The following is a 19,461-nucleotide window of genomic DNA, read 5'->3' on the forward strand; positions in this document are numbered from 1 at the left end:
GAGAAGGAAGGTCGAAGAGTAATGAAGGATTGGGGTAGGGATTTGGGAGGGCAGAGTACCCAAGAGAGAAGAGATGAAAGGAGGCATGACGACAGGAAAGAGCGGTCAGAGATAGAGAGAAAAGGAAAAGGTGGAGTAAAAGTGGAAAAGAAATGAGCGGCTCGGGTCCGGAGCGGCAGCCAAAGTGCACACGCGAATGAACATAAGGAAAAGCTCAGGTTACATTGGCCTGGTTAACTGTAGTAATTAATGGGACACATATTTCCTGGCAGCAGGGAATAGGTTGGGGACAATAGTAGGGAGACCAGGGTCAAAGTCAGAGGTCCCATGGAAGGACAAGACCGACGTAAGCAGGATGGGGCCGGCACGGAGCATCGACGAACCGATGTCCAAAGCAGGCGAGTGAAGTCCAGAAGCTATTTGAAGGGTAGAGAGTTTGAGGATGGAGGTTGTTGCCGTAGGAATGAGAGTCGCTAGCGGTGCAGAAAGATGATGTGTGACCCGCCCTGCTGTATGCCTCAGAGACATGGACCATGTACAGCAGGCACCTCAAAGCACTGGAGAGGTACCACCAACACTGCCTCCGCAAGATCCTGCAAATCCATTGGCAGGATAGGCGCACCAACGTCCGTGTTCTCACTCAGGCCAACATCCCCAGCATCGAAGCTTTGACCACGCTCAGTCAGCTCCGATGGGTCACATTGTCCGCATGCCCGATACAAGACTCCCAAAACAAGCGCTCTACTCGGAGCTCCGGCACGGCAAGAGAGCCACAGGTGGGCAGAGGAAACGCTTCAAGGACACCCTCAAAGCCTCCTTGAAAAAGTGTAACATCCCCACCGACACCTGGGAATTCCTGGCCCAAGACTGCACAAAGTGGAGGAGAAGCATCCGGGAAGGCGCCGAACACCTCGAGTCTCTTCGCCAGGAGCAAGCAGAAGCCAAGCGCAGGCAGCACAAGGAGCGCACGTCAACCCAAGCACCCTGCCCACCGGCCCCTTCAACCACCATCTGCCCCACCTGTGACAGAGACTGTAGGTCCCGCATTGGACTCATCAGTCACCTGAGAACTCATTTTTAATGTGGAAGCAAGTCATCCTCAGTTCCAAGGGACTGCCTAAGAAGAAAAGATGATGGTGAGATTGACGCAAGTTGGAGGTCACCGTAGATCAAAGCGATAGAGAAAAAGTAAAACCACAAGCCAGCGACCAGCAAAGCTGAAAACCAGTAGAACGAGTCAACGGACAGCAAGTGAAGCAGCAGCTGCTAGCTCGAAGCCAGCAGAGCTGAAAAACCAGTAGAACCAGTTCAGCAGAAACACAGCTGCAGTTTAAAAGTTTAAAAAATCTTTTAGCAGCAGAGATAGAGACGCAGCAGGTAAGTCTTAGTGTAATCCAGTGTAGTCCAGTGCAGAAACGTAGTGGTGTACTCCAGTGTAGTTCAAAGCTGAAATGTAGTCAAGGGGGGCGAAATTGGGTGTCTTTGCGCTCCCGCAAATGGCTTTGTGACCGGGCGTGGCACTGACATTGATTCTTGCCATATTCAGCGGGAGTTTTGCAGTAGCGCTATGGCGTTGCGCCCCGATCTCCTTTGCCTGGAGATCGTGACATCATCACCGTGCGCATTGCCCCGGACCGGAAATTGACTTCTGCCCCCTGCAGGTCGAAAACACCGACAGCTGCAGGAGGCATGCATCGGGTGGCCGGCCGCTTCAGGGGTGATGATTAAAGGCGAGCTGGCCAAGGTAAGTTTAAAACAAACTTACCTTTCTTGTTCCAGTATTTTTTGCAGGTTCCTGCCCACGATCGATCAGCCTGGCACTCTGAGTGCTGGGCTGATCGTGCGGGATCGGGGCTGCCTTGGCGGTCCAGGTAGGTACTTTTTATATTGCAGAGCCTGCAGGGATGGCCCTTCCCTTTAAGGGAGGGAAGGAGCCTTTGAACGCGGCAGCGCTGCACGGCCCAGTCTCCGCCCTGCCTGCTGCCGATTACGCTCCAAGAAGGGAGTGGCGCGCTTGATGTAGCGCTCCACTTCCTTCCTGGAGCGCGAAACCGAATTTTTTAAAAGTTTAGATACATTAGCGCCTGGTGCTAATTTTCTCAACTTTTAAAGGTTCGCGCTCCAAACAGGTCTATACTGAATTTCTACCCCTAGATGTCCAGAGAAGGCCAGGAGATCAGAAACCAATTTGACAAAAGAATTCCGCAGCATAAGACTTGAAGCGACTGAAAAGCTGAGCAGAGTCGCAGCCGTTGATTCAAACAGTGTAGTCAGTAGAGCAGCGTAGTCCTGTTGGTAGAGGAAGCCAGGTGGTAGAAGTAAAGTTTCAGCAGAGTTCCGGCAGTTGAAGGAGCTCAGTGAGAACAAAGATACGCTGGGGGACGGGCAGTGGGCTCTGCAGGGGGAGCTTTAAACTTGTGGTTTGAACTTGTAGTTTGGGCCGAAATGCCTTCACTACCAGAGGCAGGGTATCTTAAGCAATGGAAGAAAGGAGGTTGGGGGAAGAAAGGGCAAAGGATGGCAATGGATGACCACGGATAGAGTTAAAGAGAAGAGCAGCTCAGTAAGGAGCTGCCAGCCCACGAGCCATCTTGAGCCCAAAAACATAAGCATATTTTTAAAAGCTTGCTTCAATGTGGAGCTAGGAGGAGCAGGAGTGTTCATCACGGCTCCACAGTAACCTGTGGGCCGCTGGCAGCCTGCATTACCCCCCCCCACCCATTCTTCCCCCTTTCCCTGGACCTACCTGAGCTCCAAAGTCTGGCATAACTGCTTCTGGAGTCCTAACAAGCACTCACAGGAAATAGTAAGATGCGTCCCAAGGCCCAATTTTGGATGAACCTCAGGCTTCCAGCTTCTGGCATGTGCTTCGAGCGTATCGCCCATCGTGCACCTGAAAACGGGCCTAAATCAATTTCTAGGCCAGTACCTCTGACAATGCAGCATTCCATCAGTACAGTCCATGGTGGGGCTTGAACCCACACCCTTTTGACTCTGAAGCAAGAGTGCTGCCAACTGAGCCAAGGTTGAGGAGATTTAATGTAGAAATTTCAGAGAGTGGGGCCAAGATGGCGAAAGGCTCTGAAGTCGATGGTGGATTGCTGAGGTGGGAATGCAAAGGGTCAGAGAAGTGCAAGGCATGGAAATCTGGCAGAGGTTTCAGAGGTAAGAAGCTGTGGAGCGATTGGTAAATGAGACCAAGGATTTTTTAATTCAGTGCGGGGGAGGGGGAACAGAGAGCCAAGAAGGGATGGCTTTGGCGACGGTTCTGGCTCATCCATGACCTTATCGGGCAAGGAGTGTGACAGCACAGAGATGACGTTGACGATGGTATTGGTGGAGCGATGACATCGGCATACATGTGGAAGCTGACTGTGCAGCATATAGACGAAAAGGGGAGCAAGGATTAAACTACAAGCAACCATGTAAGAATGAGAGGAGAACATGGTTTTATGAAAGGGAAATTGTGTTTAACAAAGTTATTAGAGTTTTTGAGGATGTAACTAGCACGGTTGATAAAGGGGAACCAGTGAATATAGTATATTTGGATTTCCAAAAAGCATTCAATAAGGTGCCATATAAAAGGTTGTTGTGCAAATAAGGGCTCATGGGGTTGAGGGTAATATATTAGCATGGATAGAAGATTGGTTAACGGACAGAAAACAGAGAGATGGGATAAACGGGCCATTTTCAGGTAGGCAGGCTGTAACTAGTGGGGTGCCGCAAAGATCAGTGCATGGGAAAGTAAGCTGTGAGGAGGACACAAATCTACTCAATCTCTCCTCATAGGACAACTCTAGGATTTTTGGGCTCTTGGGGAATCAAGAGATCAGGTGGGAAAGTGGTGTTGAGGTTGAAGATCAGCCATGATCTTATTGAATGGCGGAGCAGGCTCGAGGGCCCTTATGGCCTACTCCTGCTCCTAATTCTTATGTTCTTATGTTGTTATGCCATTGCAGGCGATGTGCTGGCTGCATTGCAATACAGGAAACTTCGCGATATCCGGCACCGACGGGACCGAGCTGCTGCCGATCTATCAAAACTTCCGGATAGACCAGCGCTAATGTTGAAGGATACGGAGTATCTGACAACAAACACTGTTGCTTAGCAACAGCTTGTAAACATTCGGGCCGTACCTTGGAAGCGTCTCTGAAGCTGTTGCTAAGCTACAGAGACGCTTTCCAGAGCCTGACTGTTTTTTAAAAAATAAAAAAAAATGCTAGGAGAAGAAAAAAAAACCTAACCAAAACGGCTGCTGATTTCTGCCGTTAGATCGAGGTTTCCGGACATACAACCTCCGGATAAACCAAAGTTTCCTGTAGATAAGAGTGGAACAAAGCTAAGGCAGAACCACAGAGAGAAAAACAAAAAGAAGTGGGTAACTGCAAAGCAGACAAATGGATCAGAATATCCTGTGTTTCATTGTTTCTATACTTGGGCCATTGTCACTCATAAATGCTTACTGGTAAATGTGCAGAGAAAGTGTTGCAAAGAGGAAAAGTCTAATTTTGATCCTGGATTAAGAGAAAAAATGGTGTTATGATGGGTTAGAACATTATTTGCCTTCTGGAACTTGTGTTCAAATCAAACCAGGTTAATGGGATGTCCCTCTCCCTCTCCTTCCAACTATGGCCCGAGGTTTGCGGTCAGCGGCAAAGCGTCAGCGATTGCCGCTGGCCTCGAAGAAAGCTGCTGTCAAAGATCTTACGATCTCTGTGGTGAAAACTTCAGCTTTCTCAACCCTAATTTGATTGCGACGCTTTCAAAAGGGGATCTCCAGTGTAAGCAGCAGTGATGTCATCAAGCTGTCTAAGCAGCCAATCACATTGAAGAATTCTCACAGACAGCAAACCAGGAAATAAAAAGCACTGATTATCATTTACTTTGAAAAAATTTACAGATCGGGAAATAAAGATTGGGACATACAAATGTTAAGGTAGAAGCTGAAATATCATAAACACATTTTTTAAAAATATTGTTTATTATTTTAACGTCTAGCAATTTTTATTATAATGGAGAAATTTGACACTCCACAAATATAAAATTAGTTTTTCAGGGTTGTTCAGCAGTCAATACATCGTTAAAACCCCAGTTACACCTATTTCAACAAGGCTTAACTTTTTAAGGGTGTTTAACAGCAATATTAGACTGGAAATTAGGGGAAGTTTTTGTCTGTTCAAGTGATTTCACTGATTGCTGGCTATAAGGAGTTCCACAGTGCAGGGACTGACTGACCACAACTTCAGGATTTCGCCTTTATCTGCGCATGTGCTAAATCCTGAAGTTACGGTCAGTTTCAGAGCAGTAATGACGGCAAACGCTGACAGTTTCGCTGTCATTACCACCGCAAAATCCGGGCCAATGTTTCTAGTGAGCAGGGTTTCCAGCAACAACGAAGAAATGCCCAAAGCTGAGCACAACACTGGCATTTTCAATCAGCGAGATGGCTGGCATATGGCATGGAAGTGTCTCACTAAGTAATATGCTTCCGAGTTTAAAATTAGGGCACTTTGGGGAAGAGTACAGGAGGCTCTACTCTTATTTATCCATACTGTATCTAGTCTGGGAACATTTGATGCTGACGCCTGTTGGAAAAAAGTGCTCCATTGCCTAGCCACCCTAGTATGGAAGTGCAAAACATTCAGCGTCTCCTCCATGAAGATTGAGATCTGGAAACAGAAGGGGGTTCAAATTGCTCTGTGTGAAACTATTGATGAATGTGTTAATGTATAAAATACCTCTCTGCTATTTTAATGAAGATCTCAGCCCAAATGGGTTAATTTCCTCTTTCAAAAAGCAGACAAGAGAAATGTCATGGGAACGAATTAGTATGTTCATTACTAGTATCACACAGCAGAATTTCAACCGAAAGACCTGGTAAGACAAATGAAATGAATCATCTGGGAAGGTCAAAATAATTGTAAGAAATGTTGTTATAAATGTGTGCTACCTTCTCATTTAGGAGTTAACTACAGTATTGTTAAAACAAAAACCTCTAGTGTCAAATATATCGGGTTGATTAGAAATGAATGGACGATTTTCGAAGATCTTGTTTCATTTGGGTATTTCAAAATTGGCAAATTTACATCTAGTGTTCAAAGGAGTTGAGATACAGTAAAATGAAAAATGAGGTGCATTTTATTTTATCAGCTTTCACAGGATGGTTTCATACTAGGGAAATATTGCGTAAAGCCTCTTCTGAGCAGGTGGCCATTTTGATACTAAATGTTACAGATCATAAACATTGCTGCAAGTGTTAGGAAAATGCATTAATCAGAATTGTTTACAACCCCCTCCTCACTCTGATTTTTACAGTTTTTACAACTCCTCTCCTGCCCCAAAAGTTCTGACTTATGCTGAGGTATAGTTCCACTGGCACTTGAGGCTCTCAAGTACCACATCCTGGTGACCATTCCTCATGTGTGAGCCTAGGCACTAAGGCCGGAATTTTAATCTGGAGGTGGGTGGGGAGCGGGGGGCCTAGAAAGCGGTCGGGAAACTCGGGTGGACGGGTTTCCCGCAGGCCCTGCCGAATTTAACAGCAGGGCCTGATCAGCATTTGAAAGGTCTGATCCCAGCCTACAGCCAGCCAGATGGAAAGGCTAGCTGGCTGCAGGCGGGTAGGCCTGCGGCACAAGGCCGCAAAGAAGAGGGAAGGAAGGATCAGGGTGGGCGGATCGGTGGCCAGAGGGGTTCGGGGGGTTGTAGGGTGAATCAGGGCTAGAGGATGATCAGGGCGGTGGTCGGAGGAGGATTGCCCCGATCCGCCTCCAGATTAAAATTCCGGCCTTAGAGCCTCGGCTCACGCATGAAGAATGGCCACCAGGATGTGGTACTTGAGAAGCATCGGGGTTGGGCAGGGTTGGTCGTGAGCCGGAGGAGCATCGGGGGAAGGGGGGGTGGTCATAGAAACATAGAAGATAGGAACAGGAGTAGGCCATTCGGCCCTTCGAGCCTGCTCCGCCATTCAATGAGATCATGGCTGATCACCCAAATTCAGTACCCTGTCCCTGCCTTCTCCCCATATCCCTTTAGCCTTAAGAAATATATCCAACTCTTTTTTGAATATATTTAATGAACTGGCCTCCACCGCCCTCTGTGGCAGAGAATTCCACAGGTTCACCACTCTCTGGGTGAAGAAATTTCTCCTCATTTCAGTCCTAAATGGCTTACCCCTTATCCTTAGACTATGACCCCTGGTTCTGGACTCCCTGGCCATCATAAACATCCTTCCTGCATCTAGTCTGTCCAGGCCTGACAGAATTTTATAAGTTTCGATGAGATCCCCTCTCAATCTTCTAAACTCCAGTGAGTATAAGCCCAATCGACACAATCTCTCCTCATACGTCATTCCTGCCATCCCAGGTATTAGCCTGGTGAATCTTCGCTGCACTCCTTCCATGGCAAGAACGTCCTTCCTCAGGTAAGGCGACCAAAACTGCACACAATACTCAAGGTGCGGTCTCACCAAGGCCCTGTACAACTGTAGCAAGACATCCTTGTTTCTGTACTCGAACCCTCTTGCTACGAAGGCCAACATACCATTTGCCTTCTTAACCGCCTGCTGCACCTGCATGCTTACCTTCAGCGACTGGTGCACAAGAACACCCAGGTCTCTTTGCACTTCCCCTTCTCCCAATCTATTGCCATTCAAATAATAATCTGCCTTCCTGTTTTTGCCACCAAAGTGGATAACCTCACATTTATCCACATTATAGTGCATTTGCCATGTTTCTGCCCAATCACCCAATCTGTCCAAATCGTACTGGAGTTTCACGACATCCTCCTCACAGCTTACCCTCCCACCCAGCTTTGTGTCGTCTGCAAATTTGGAGATATTACATCCAATTCCCTCGTCCAGATCATTAATATATATTGTGAACAGCTGGGGCCCTAGGACCGATCCTTGCGGTACCCCACTAGTCACTGCCTGCCACTCGGAAAACGACCCGTTTATTCCAACTCTTTGCTTTCTGTCCGCCAACCAGTTCTCTATCCAAGTCAATACCTTGCCCCCAATCCCATGTGCCTTAATTTTGCACGCTAATCTCTTATGTGGGACCTTATCGAAAGCCTTCTGAAAGTCCAAATACACCACATCCACTGGTTCTCCCTTATCTATTTTACCAGTTACAACCTCAAAAAATTCCAGTAGATTAGTCAAGCATGATTTACCTTTTGTAAATCCATGTTGACTTTGTCCGATCCTGTCACTGCTTACCAAGTGCTCTGCTATTACATCTTTTATAATAGATTCTAGCATTTTCCCCACTACCGATGTCAGGCTTACCGGTCTATAATTCCCCGCTTTTTCTCGACCACCTTTTTTGAACAGTGGGGTAACATTAGCTACCCTCCAATCCATGGGTACTGTTCCAGAGTCTATCGAGTTCTGGAAGATGACCAGCAATACATCTACTATTTCTAGGGCCACTTCCTTAAGTACCCTGGGATGTAGATTATCAGGCCCTGGGGATTTATCAGCCTTCAATCCCATCAATTTTCCTAACACCATTTCCCTACAAATACTGATTTCTTTCAGTTCCACCCTTTCATCAGGCCCTATGTGCCCCGGCATCTCTGGGAGGTTATTTGTGTCCTCCTTTGTGAAGACAGAACCAAAGTATGAATTTAGTTGGTCTGCCAGTTCTTTGTTTCCCATTATAAATTCCCCTGATTCTGACTGTAAGGGACCTACGCTTGACTTCACCAATCTTTTTCTCTTCACATATCTATAAAAGCTTTTACAGTCAGTTTTTATGTTCCTTGCTAGCTTACTCTCACATTCTATTTTCCCTTTCTTAATTAATCCCTTTGTCCTCCTTTGTTGAATCCTAAACTGCTTCCAATCCTCAGGATTATTGCTTTTTCTGGCCAATTTATATGTCGTCTCCTTGGATCTTATGCTATCCCTAATTTCCCTTGTTAGCCACGGCTGAGTCACCTTTTTTGTTTTTTTATGCCAAACTGGGATGAACAAATTCTGTAGCTCATCCATTTGGTCTTTGAATGTTTGCCATTGCCTATCCACCGCCAACCCTTTGAGTGCCATTCCCCAATCAATCCTACCCAACTCGCTCCTCAGACCATCGTAGTTTCCTTTATTTAAATTGAGGACCCTAGTCTCTGAGTCAACTACTTCATTCTCCATCTTAATGAAGAATTTGATCATATTATGATCGCTCAGACCCAAGGGGCCTTGTACAACAAGATTGCTAATTAATCCTTTCTCGTTACATAATACCCAGTCTAAGATGGCCTGATCTCTGGTTGGTTCCTCGACATATTGGTCCAGGAAACCATCCCGTAAACACTCCAGGAATTCCTCCTCCACAGTATTGTTACTAATTTGGTTGGCCCAATCTATATGTAGATTAAAGTCACCCATGATGACTGCTGTGCCCTTATTGCACGCTTCTTTAATTTCCCTTTTAATGCCATCCCCAACCTCCGCCTTACTGTTTGGAGGTCTATATACCACTCCCACTAATGTTTTTTTCCCCTTAGTATTTCTCAATTCTACCCATACAGATTCCACATCATCAGAGCTAATATCCTTCATTACAATTGTGTTAATCCCTTCTTTAACCAGTAATGCTACCCCACCTCCCTTTCCTTTTTGCCTATCTTTCCTGAATATCAAATACCCCTGGATGTTGATTTCCCAGTCTTGGCCATCCTTGAGCCACGTTTCCGTAATCCCAACCAAATCATATTCGTTTACCTCTACTTGCGCAGCCAATTCGTCCACCTTATTACAAATGCTCCTCGCATTAAGACACAAAGCCTTCAGGCTTGTTTTTTTAACGCTCTTAGACCGATTAGAATTATTATTTATGGTCGGGAGCAGGAGGACAAACGGGGCTGGAGGGGGATCGCCGGAAGAGCAGTGGGGCGGGAGGCGCATCGGGAGGTTGTGGGGGGGATTGATTGGGGGCTGGAAGAGCTTTGGGGCCAGAGGAATATTGTAGGGGGAATAGTCGGGGGCCGGAGGATGATCGGGGGGCAGAGGAGGATTGGGGGCGGAGGTGGTCGGGGGGCGGAGGGGGATCGGTGCGGAGGAACATCGGGGGGGCGGAGGCGGTCGGTGAGCGGAGGAGGATCAGGGACGGAGGTGGTCGGGGGCGGAGATGGTCGGTGAGCGGAGGAGGATCGGAGGCGGAGGTGGTCGGGGGGCAGAGGTGGTCACTGAGCGGAGGAGGATCGGGGGCGGAGGTGGTCAGCCAGAGGAGCATCAATTCTGGAGGAGCATCGGGGTGGGGGGGAGGGGGCAGGATCAGGAGCCAGAGGACGATTGGGGGACCTGAGGATCATCGGGGCTGGAGGGGTGAGGCTGGGAAGGTGATCGGGGGGCTGGAGCGGGGAGGTCAGAGGCTTGAGGGGGATCGGAGGCCTCAGGGGTGAGTGGGGGATGATCGGGGGGGAGATCGTAGGCCTCGTGGTGGGGGTGAATCGGAAGCATTGGGGGGGTAGATCGAAAACCTCGTGGGGGAGGGTGGGAAAGGGGGGGTGGGTGTCCGATCACGGGGGACGCGTGAGGCAGGGACGCTGGATCCAGGAGCTAAGTGGAAAGGTACTTACCTCCTGGATCCAGCAGTCCTCGCCTTCCATTAGCTGTCTGGTTCCCGAGGCCCGGGAAACCTGACCAGCCAGAGTTAAATTTGTAATGGTGGATCGCCATGAGACACATTAGCCTCATTATGATATTTAAATGGGTGACCCACCTCTTGGGAGCGAGTTGGCTGCCTGCCCCTGTTAAAAACGGAAGTAGGTGGGCGGGATTCAGTTTTCTAACTCGTTAACCTCCCACCTCACCCCAACCCACCCAATTTTTGGGGTTAAAATTCCCCCCGAGTATGGGCAGACTATCTGACCTTGGGAGGCATTTGCCAGTTATAGTGCCCCACTACCACCCTGATTAACCCGTACAAACCAGGCACTGAACCTGGAAGCTCCGTAGTATGTGCAGCACAGGACCATGCCACATGGAGCATTTTCAATCAAGCCATCACAGGACTTTAGATTTGGTGCAGTTCAGTGAAAATGGATAATAGGAAGCTCTGTCAATAATTCAAAAATTTATGTTTTCATATTTGATTTATTTTTTGCCGAAACTGTGGAATTTAATTTAAACCTTTTTTTGTATAAAGGTGGAGGAAATTTGACAGGATATGTAAGCGTCTCCAATATGGCAAGCTGACAAGGATATCTTCCCATTAAGGGGAATGTTCTGTCCAGCAAAGAAGTGCCACATCTTGCTCCAAGTAATTTGTTTAGGCGCCAAGCTTCAGCTTCAAGAGGCTAATGCTCATGTCTGAGATTTATTGTAGTTTGATTGAACTCGCCACCACTGTGTTAATAGAGGCTGAAAAGGGAATGATAGAACAGACTGAGATTTAACTAGTCACCTTTGTACCAAATATACCGTCCATACCAAAAATCAATGAGTTGTCACATCATTGATTTATGCATAACCTGCTGTGCAACATTTTGTCTGCAGTTCTGACTTTCTACATTGAAGGACATGACTGTTGGTACTTGTTAATGTCGATATTAATATGGCTTCTGTGGGAATGATAGCTTTGTTTTGTGACTGCGTCACAGTGAAGCTGATGGAGAGACAGGAGGAAGTGCTATTCAGGGCCAGATTGTGACAGGGAGTTGGCCTGTTCTGGACAGCAGCTTACATGGTCCAAAACTGACAGAATGAGAAAGACTTCTGTGGAATAGGAAAAAAAAGCTATCCTTGGATTGTTAGCAATAACATTCACATTGAAGCATTAAAATAAATGCCAGACTCATTTGTGAATCTAGCTTCAAATTCATGACCCATCAAATTTACTTGTGCAATTTAATTCATCATAGCAATTGACTGTAATTATAAAATTTTTGTGTTAAGGCTTTGTCGTTGTTTTGTATAAAATTAGTTTGAGGTGAGGTTGTTCAAGTAGAGGTAAGATGCTTCCTCACAAGAATGGAGAAGGGAAAAGATCCAGGCGCCTGGGTCGAGTCATGCAGTATTTTCATTCCCTCCTTCTTTCTCACACTTACACACACTCACTCTCTCACACACACACACACACACACACGCATTCTAAGGGAATCAAGGGATATGGGGATGGGGCAGGAAAGTGGAGTTGAGGTAGAAGCTCAGCCATGATCTTATTTAATAGCGGAGCAGGCTCAAGGGGCCGTATGGCCTATTCCTGCCCCTATTTCTTATGTTATATTCTCTCCTCTCTCTTCTCGGCCTCCTCTCCCTCCAGTCAGGTTAGACTGGAGGGAAACAAGGCTGATCATCCATGAGCGGCTTACCTCAACAGGCTAATTTCTTTAAGAATCAGGACATTGTCCAGAGCGACAGTGATTGGTTGACCATGAGCAGCTTATCTACCAGCCTATCTCAACAAAGCATTCTTACTAAATTATTTTAAAGACATTACCTAGGACCACAGCATTTTAGTTTTAACTATTTAATTGCTGTTAAGTCTGTGTGTTCTAGTTGTAATTACTAACACAGACTACAAGATTAAAGTTCAACAGGTCTTTACTGGTTGGAGGTCAGGACTATACTAAAATACAATATTACTACACAGTGCTTATATACCGGTGGTCACCACCGGTATTACGTATACAGCAGCCAGAGAAAGTAGTACATCTCTTAAGGTGGAACAGGCTTAAGTTCTCTTAAGGTGGAACAGGTTATATTCACTACAATTGCCAGGCAGCATAATTAAAATCATATGTACACCATATCTTCATGGGCTGTTGCTCCAATCTTCCTCTCTTTGTGTGAAGGTGCTGACTGTTGTTGGGGTACTGCTCCATGGGTCACCAGCATCTCATCTAAGTAGCCATTCTTTATGTGTGAACCTAAAAGATGAGTGTCAGCAGACTATTTGACTGAGGAGAGCATCACAGTTTAGTCCAGTCCAGTGCTCACCTTATGTCCGTACACAGTCACTTTCCAGCTGGACTAACTGGATCGTGATCAAGTGCTGGAACCTGAGTGAACTTTCTCCAGTCCCTCCACCCCTGGGCCAGTCCCCAGCCAAGAAACATTGAAGCCGGTTGTTACACCCCTATTACTGCTATAAAGATGTGCAGAAAATTCAGTGTAGTCACTGCAGTTTGTCCTGTGGTTACCAGAGTACTAATCATCATCAGCGTACTTCAATTAATATATCCTCTGAAGTTGGAAACTGACCTAACTGTCTTCATGATTATTAAATATCTCCTGAAACAAGCAAAATAAACGTTGTATTTGTTCTTGCACTGTAACAATCATAAAATTGATAAAATGTACCAAGATTTGTTTGATTTTAAATGGATGATTTTGATTGCAAAAATTCACATGTTATAACTTTCCTTCGTTCAGAAATTGCCTCAATCTTTGGTCTTGTCTACCTGTTTAGTCGGTACATGTACTTTATTGGATATGCAGACTCAACAAAAGGAAGGTATGAGCTTAAGTTCTTCCTAAGGTTTTTTCCCCCTCTCAATCCTCGTCCCATGTTGTACAACATCTCCAACTGAGAGGACAGATAATGTAATTTGTTCCCAGGAACCCTGTCGATTACCATCAGTTTGGAATTGTATGAATAAGACCCATGATAACTCTGCCTCCAATACTTTTTCCTCCCTCTTTTTTGGGAGAGGGAAGAGAAAGTGACTGGCCCTAACATAATGGCTCTCTGTGACCATAAACCACTTATCACATGTTGTGTACAAGGTACTTGGTTGTTAAGCCCAAATTCCTGCACCACCACAGTCCATTTGAGAACATGTAGAATATTGCTTTTGTAAAACCCATTGGCCTAGAAATTGGTCCAAGCAGCTCGGACTACTAAGGCCCTAATATGGCGGGCAAGACGCATGTGCACATTTCCGGCCAGAAGGGCACCGCCCGCCATATTGAGTAAGGACAAATAAATCTTTACCCACGCCGGCTGCACTCAGGGAAACAAGATCTAGGGATCACCTACAAAAAAGGAGGTAAATAACTTACCTGAATGTGGAGCTGGCCGGGCCCCACATTGAAGGACCCGATTGCCGCTTGGGTAAAGGAAGAAAGAACTTGTACTTATACAGCACCTTTCACGACCTCAAGGTGTCCCAAAACGCTTTACAGCCAATGAAGTACTTTTTGAAGTGTGGTCACTGTTGCAATGTAGAACAACAGCAGCCAATTGGGGCACAGCAAGGTCCCACAAATAGCAATGAAATAAATGACCAGTGTTGTGTATGTACCTTTAAGAGAAGAACTGATTCTATACTGCAGTACCGGCAGTGACCACCCCTGTATATAAAGCCATAGCAGGCTTCTGTACGTCAGTCTTAAGTTACCCTCTGTTCAGTAAATACCTGTTATTATTGTTCTCCTGCAGTCCGTGTATTATTTATACTCGGACACTACTTTGGCGACGAACAGGTTCGAACTCGCCTGCAGTACTGCATCACCTCACGGGGATCTTTCCCTGAGAAGAAGCTTTTGGAGGTCGAAGTCAGAACAACAGGCATCGAACGCGGGCAACCACCCAACGATCCATCGGAGTTCGGAGAGTTGCAGGAGAGGCTGTGGAGAGCTGGGCTTGGCTCCCCAGTCAAGGTGTTCCAGCAAATCGTGCTGGTAGCAGGTAGTGCGCTGACCCTTCCGGACTGCGGCGGGCTCGAGCTCGATCGAGCACCTCTGCAAAGGGGCCGTGCAGCGTCGTCGGGAGGAAAAGAGAGAGAGAGAGGGTGGAGCGCACTGAGCGCGGTCGGTGCTCAAGAACCGGGCAGCGTAGAGAAAATAAAACAAGGGGAAGGAAAAGTGAGACGCGCCGAAGCCGCGGGTCGTCGCCATTACCCTGCAGAACGCTAGGAGCAGCGTGGCAGCAAGGGGAAGAAGGAAAAGCGCGGGAGGCGCCATCTTATTCCATTGGGGAAGAAGGAAAAGCACGGGAGGCGCCATTTTAATCCATTGGTGAAGAAGAAAAAGCGCGGGAGGCGCCATTCTAAATCACCCAAGATGCCGAAAAGTGGCAGTATCTCTGCTTTCGACAACGAGGTAGAAGACTGGACCACGTATGTGGAAAGAATTGAAGTGTACTGCAAGGCAAATGAGGTGGCCGATGGAAAGAAGGCGTCGGTATTATTAAATTTGATTGGCGCGAGAACGTACGGCCTATTGCGGAATTTAATTACCCCAGCTAAACCAATGGAGAAAAGTTTTGAGGAGATTGTTAATATCTTACAGGAACACCTAAACCCTACACCGCTGTTGATAGCAGAAAGATTCAAGTTCCATAAAAGAAACCAGCACAAAGATGAGAGCAATGCTGACTATCTTACGGAACTACGCAAGTTATCGAAGCACTGCCAGTTTGGAGCAGGACTGGCAGTCACCTTACGGGATAAGTTTGTCTGCGGGCTCCAGAGTGAAGGAACCCAGAAACGACTACTTTCGGAAAAGGACCTGACGCTAGAACAGGCTTTCAGCGTGGCAGTATCCTACGAAGCAGCAGCACGGGGAGCTGCGGAAATACAACAGAAAGCACAGGAATACAGCGCTAACGAAATGGCGTATGGAGCAGAAAAGTGCTATCGCTGCGGCAGAACAACCCATGATCAGAAGGACTGCTGGTTTAAGGACACAGTATGCAGGCAATGTGGGAAAATGGGACACATAGCAAGAGTCTGCAGGTCGGGAAAGAAAACCAACACTACAAGAACTACTAAGGAAAAGTACAAGAAAGTAAAGAAATTGACAGACAGTAGTTCGGAAGATCAGGAGAGTGATAAGGACTCCAGGAGCAGGAGACTAAGTTGTCTAAAGTTACACAATGTGATCGCAAAGGAGGATCACCGAATCATTTGGGTCACCCTCATGATAGCAGGGTCCCCAGTAAAGATGGAATTGGACACAGGATCAGCCCTAACTGTCATGAATCGACGAGACTATGAGCGGCTATTCTCACACATACCCTTGAAGGACACGTCCATTGTATTGAAGACATACACGGGGCAAAAAGTCTACCCCAGAGGAAAAATAAGGGTGCCAGTTGAATACAACGGCAAGGAAACACAGAAACTGTATCTATATATACTACCAGATGGAGGACCACCATTGTTGGGACGTGAATGGATCTGAAAAATACAATTGGATTGGCATTCCATTCAGGCGCTAACTGTGACTGATAAAAAGGATGATGACGTCACACCTGGGCGACTGTCAAAGATTCAAACTTATGCAAAAGAGGTGTTCCAACAAGGACTTGGGACTCTAAAAGGAGTAACGGCAATGATAAAAATCGAAGATAACGCAAACCCAAAATTTTTTAAGGCCAGACCGGTACCTTACGCGATCTGCCCAGCCGTTGAAGCAGAGCTGGAGAATCTGGAGCGTTCAGGTGTGCTGTCCAAGGTGGACTGGAGCGAGTGGGCCACACCCATCGTTCCTGTAATGAAGAAATCATTGAGCAGCACGCCTGGGGAACCGAAGAAGGTTCGCATCTGTGGGGACTTCAAGGTAACTGTGAACCCAGTCCTGCACACAGTACAATATCCACTTCCACGGATAGAAGATATTTTCGTCTCACTATCTGAAGGGAAACGCTTTACAAAGATTGATCTGGCCCAAGCGTATCTACAAATGAAGGTGGAAGAAGCATCTAGGAAATACCTCACGATAAACACTCACAAAGGCCTTTACCAGTACAATCGACTGGTATTCGGGGTAGCATCAGCCCCGGCTATTTGGCAGAGGGCGATGGAACAAGTCCTGCAAGGGATCCCGGGGACCCAGTGTTATTTGGACAACATCCTGGTTACGGGCGAAAATGACAGTGAACACCTTGCCAACCTGGAGCAGGTGCTCACGAGATTACAGGAATATGTGCTACGAGCCAACCGCCCCAAATGCGAGTTCTTCAGGAGACAAATCTCATATTGTGGCCACGTGATTGATGAGGAAGGGTTGCATAAGTCGCCGGACAAGATTGAGGCTGTAGTCAAGGCTCCAGCACCGGAAAATGTGTCGCAACTGAGGTCGTTCCTCGGGTTGGTGAACTACTACCATAAGTTCTTGCCGAATTTATCTACAATTCTTCACCCACTGAACGCCCTACTGCAAACTGGAGTAACATGGAAATGGAGTGATGAGTGTAAGCGTGCCTTTCAGAAATGTAAATGCCTAATCACTTCAAAAGAAGTATTGGCCCACTACAATCCAACAGTACCGATTCGGTTAGCATGTGATGCGTCTCCCTATGGCATCGGAGCGGTGCTGTCACACAAATTCCTTGACGATTCAGAGAGGCCAATAGCCTTTGCGTCGCGCTCGTTAACCTCAGCCGAGTGTAACTACGCCCAGATTGACAGGGAGGCCCTCAGCCTGGTGTGGGGGGTGAAGAAGTTCAATCACTATCTGCACAGGCAGAAATTCACCCTACTGACTGATCATCAGCCCCTGGTCTCCATTTTTAACCCAAAGAAGGGCGTTCCAGTGATGACGGCGCAACGGCTGCAAAGATGGTCACTTTTTCTAGGGGCACATCAGTACGACATAGAGTACAAGGGTACGAAACAGCATGGAAACGCTGATGGGCTGTCGCGCCTACCGTTGCCTACGGTAGAGGAAGCACCTGCAGTGGACCCTGTTGAGATATTCCATGCGACCATAGTCGAATGTCTACCTGTTACAAACTCAAGTATAGAGAAGGAAACCCGAAATGACCCGACACTCTCTCGGGTCTATGATTTGACGGTGAAGGGATGGCCAGCACATGGCGACTCACTGTTGCCAGCATTCTCGCCAAGGAGAGAACAGCTGTCAGTGTGCCGGGGGACCTTGATGTGTGGATCCCGAGTGGTAATTCCACCCAAGTTGGGAGATAGCGTGCTCAATGAGCTTCATGAGGGTCATCTGGGAGGGGTAAAAATGAAGAGCCTAGCCAGGGCGTTTGTGTGGTGGCCGGGAATCGATCAAGAAATCGAGGATATGACCAAGAGATGCACAGGATGCCAGAAGGTCCAAAACGCTCCACCACAGGCCCCGCTACATCCATGGGAGTGGCCCTCATCTCCATGGCAACGGGTACACATTGATTTTGTTGGTCCATTTATGGACTCAATGTTCCTAATCGCTGTGGACGCCCATTCAAAATGGCCAGAAATCATCAAAATGTCCTCCACCACCACGGAGAAAACTATTGCAGTCCTACGGACCATCTTCGCCAGGAATGGCTTGCCAGAACAGATTTGCTCCGACAATGGGCCACAGTTTGTGTCTGAGGATTTCCGGAGGTTTCTGAGGAATAATGGGGTGAAACATTACACATCTGCCCCATATCATCCAGCCACAAATGGATTGGCTGAGAGGTTTGTTCAGACCTTTAAAAAGGCCATAAAGGCAATGTATAATGACGACATACCACTACAACACAAGGTGGATAATTTCTTGTTTGCTTACCGGAATGCGACACATGCAGTCACCAACCAAGCTCCAGCCGTAATGTTCTTCAACCGAAGGCTAAGATGTCGCCTGGATTTGCTCAAACCAAACATAAGACGAGATGTTGAGGATAAGCAATTCCAGCACATAAATGAGAAGCCAACCAGGAGCTTCAAGATAGGGCAACCAGTCTTGGCCCACGACTACCGAACAGAAAAATGGCAGCCAGGAACGATATGCACACAGCTGGGACCACTAATGTACACAGTGGATGTTGGAGAGAGCATCGTGAGACGCCGTGCTGACCAGATTCTAGAGTCACAGGAACAAGCCAAACCCATACCACGAGCAGGTGCACCTGGTGATCAACTCGAAGTACAGATTGCGTCTACCTCAGAAGCAGTGGTATTGGAAGCTGACGAACCAACCAATGACAATGGGCCAGAATCAACTCCGCCGCAAGAACAGGATACTCGAGAAAGGCGCTATCCAGTCAGGATCAGGAAGCCTCCTCAAAGACTGAACTTATAAATGATTATTTCAGTTGATGTATATAGTACAGAGAAAATTGTAATTGTAATTAGTTATTATTTAGTTGTTAAATGAATGTTATGTACTGTTTATCTAAAAGGGGAGGAATTGTTGTGTATGTGCCTTTAAGAGAAGAACTGATTCTACACTGCAATACCGGCAGTGACCACCCCTGTATATAAAGCCATAGCAGGCTTCTGTACGTCAGTCTTAAGTTACCCTCTGTTCAGGGCCTGGCTAAAAGAGCCATCAATTGGTCCAGGCAGCGGGCGGTCGAGGGGGTCGTCCAGCCGGATTGCCTGCATCTCTTCCGCAGCCATGTTCGCGCCCGGGTGGCCCTGGAGATGGAGCACGCGGTGTCCGCCGGTGCGCTTGAGTATTTCCGCGACCGGTGGGCGCCGCGGGGACTGGAGTGCATCATCAACACGGAAAACCAAATTTTAATTTGATTTGTTAAGCTTTAGTTGAACTTTTGTTTATTTACAGTCGAATTGGTT

General features: G+C 47.1%; 1 protein-coding gene across 2 annotated transcripts in view; it reads left to right on the forward strand.

Moving 5' to 3' along the window:
- Positions 1 to 19,461, forward strand: part of mgst2 (microsomal glutathione S-transferase 2) — a 47,821-nt gene that overhangs the window by 19,822 nt on the left and 8,538 nt on the right. For both annotated transcript variants that reach the window (XM_086008687.1, XM_086008678.1), the window contains one exon: positions 13,379 to 13,460. In XM_086008687.1, coding sequence (XP_085864813.1) covers positions 13,379 to 13,460 — 82 coding nt within the window. The remainder of the gene's footprint in view (positions 1 to 13,378; positions 13,461 to 19,461) is intronic.

The sequence above is a fragment of the Somniosus microcephalus genome, chromosome 2, assembly GCF_052327205.1.
Source record: "Somniosus microcephalus isolate GS21.2 chromosome 2, FLI_Smic_1.0, whole genome shotgun sequence".
Classification (NCBI taxonomy): Eukaryota; Metazoa; Chordata; class Chondrichthyes; order Squaliformes; family Somniosidae; genus Somniosus; species Somniosus microcephalus.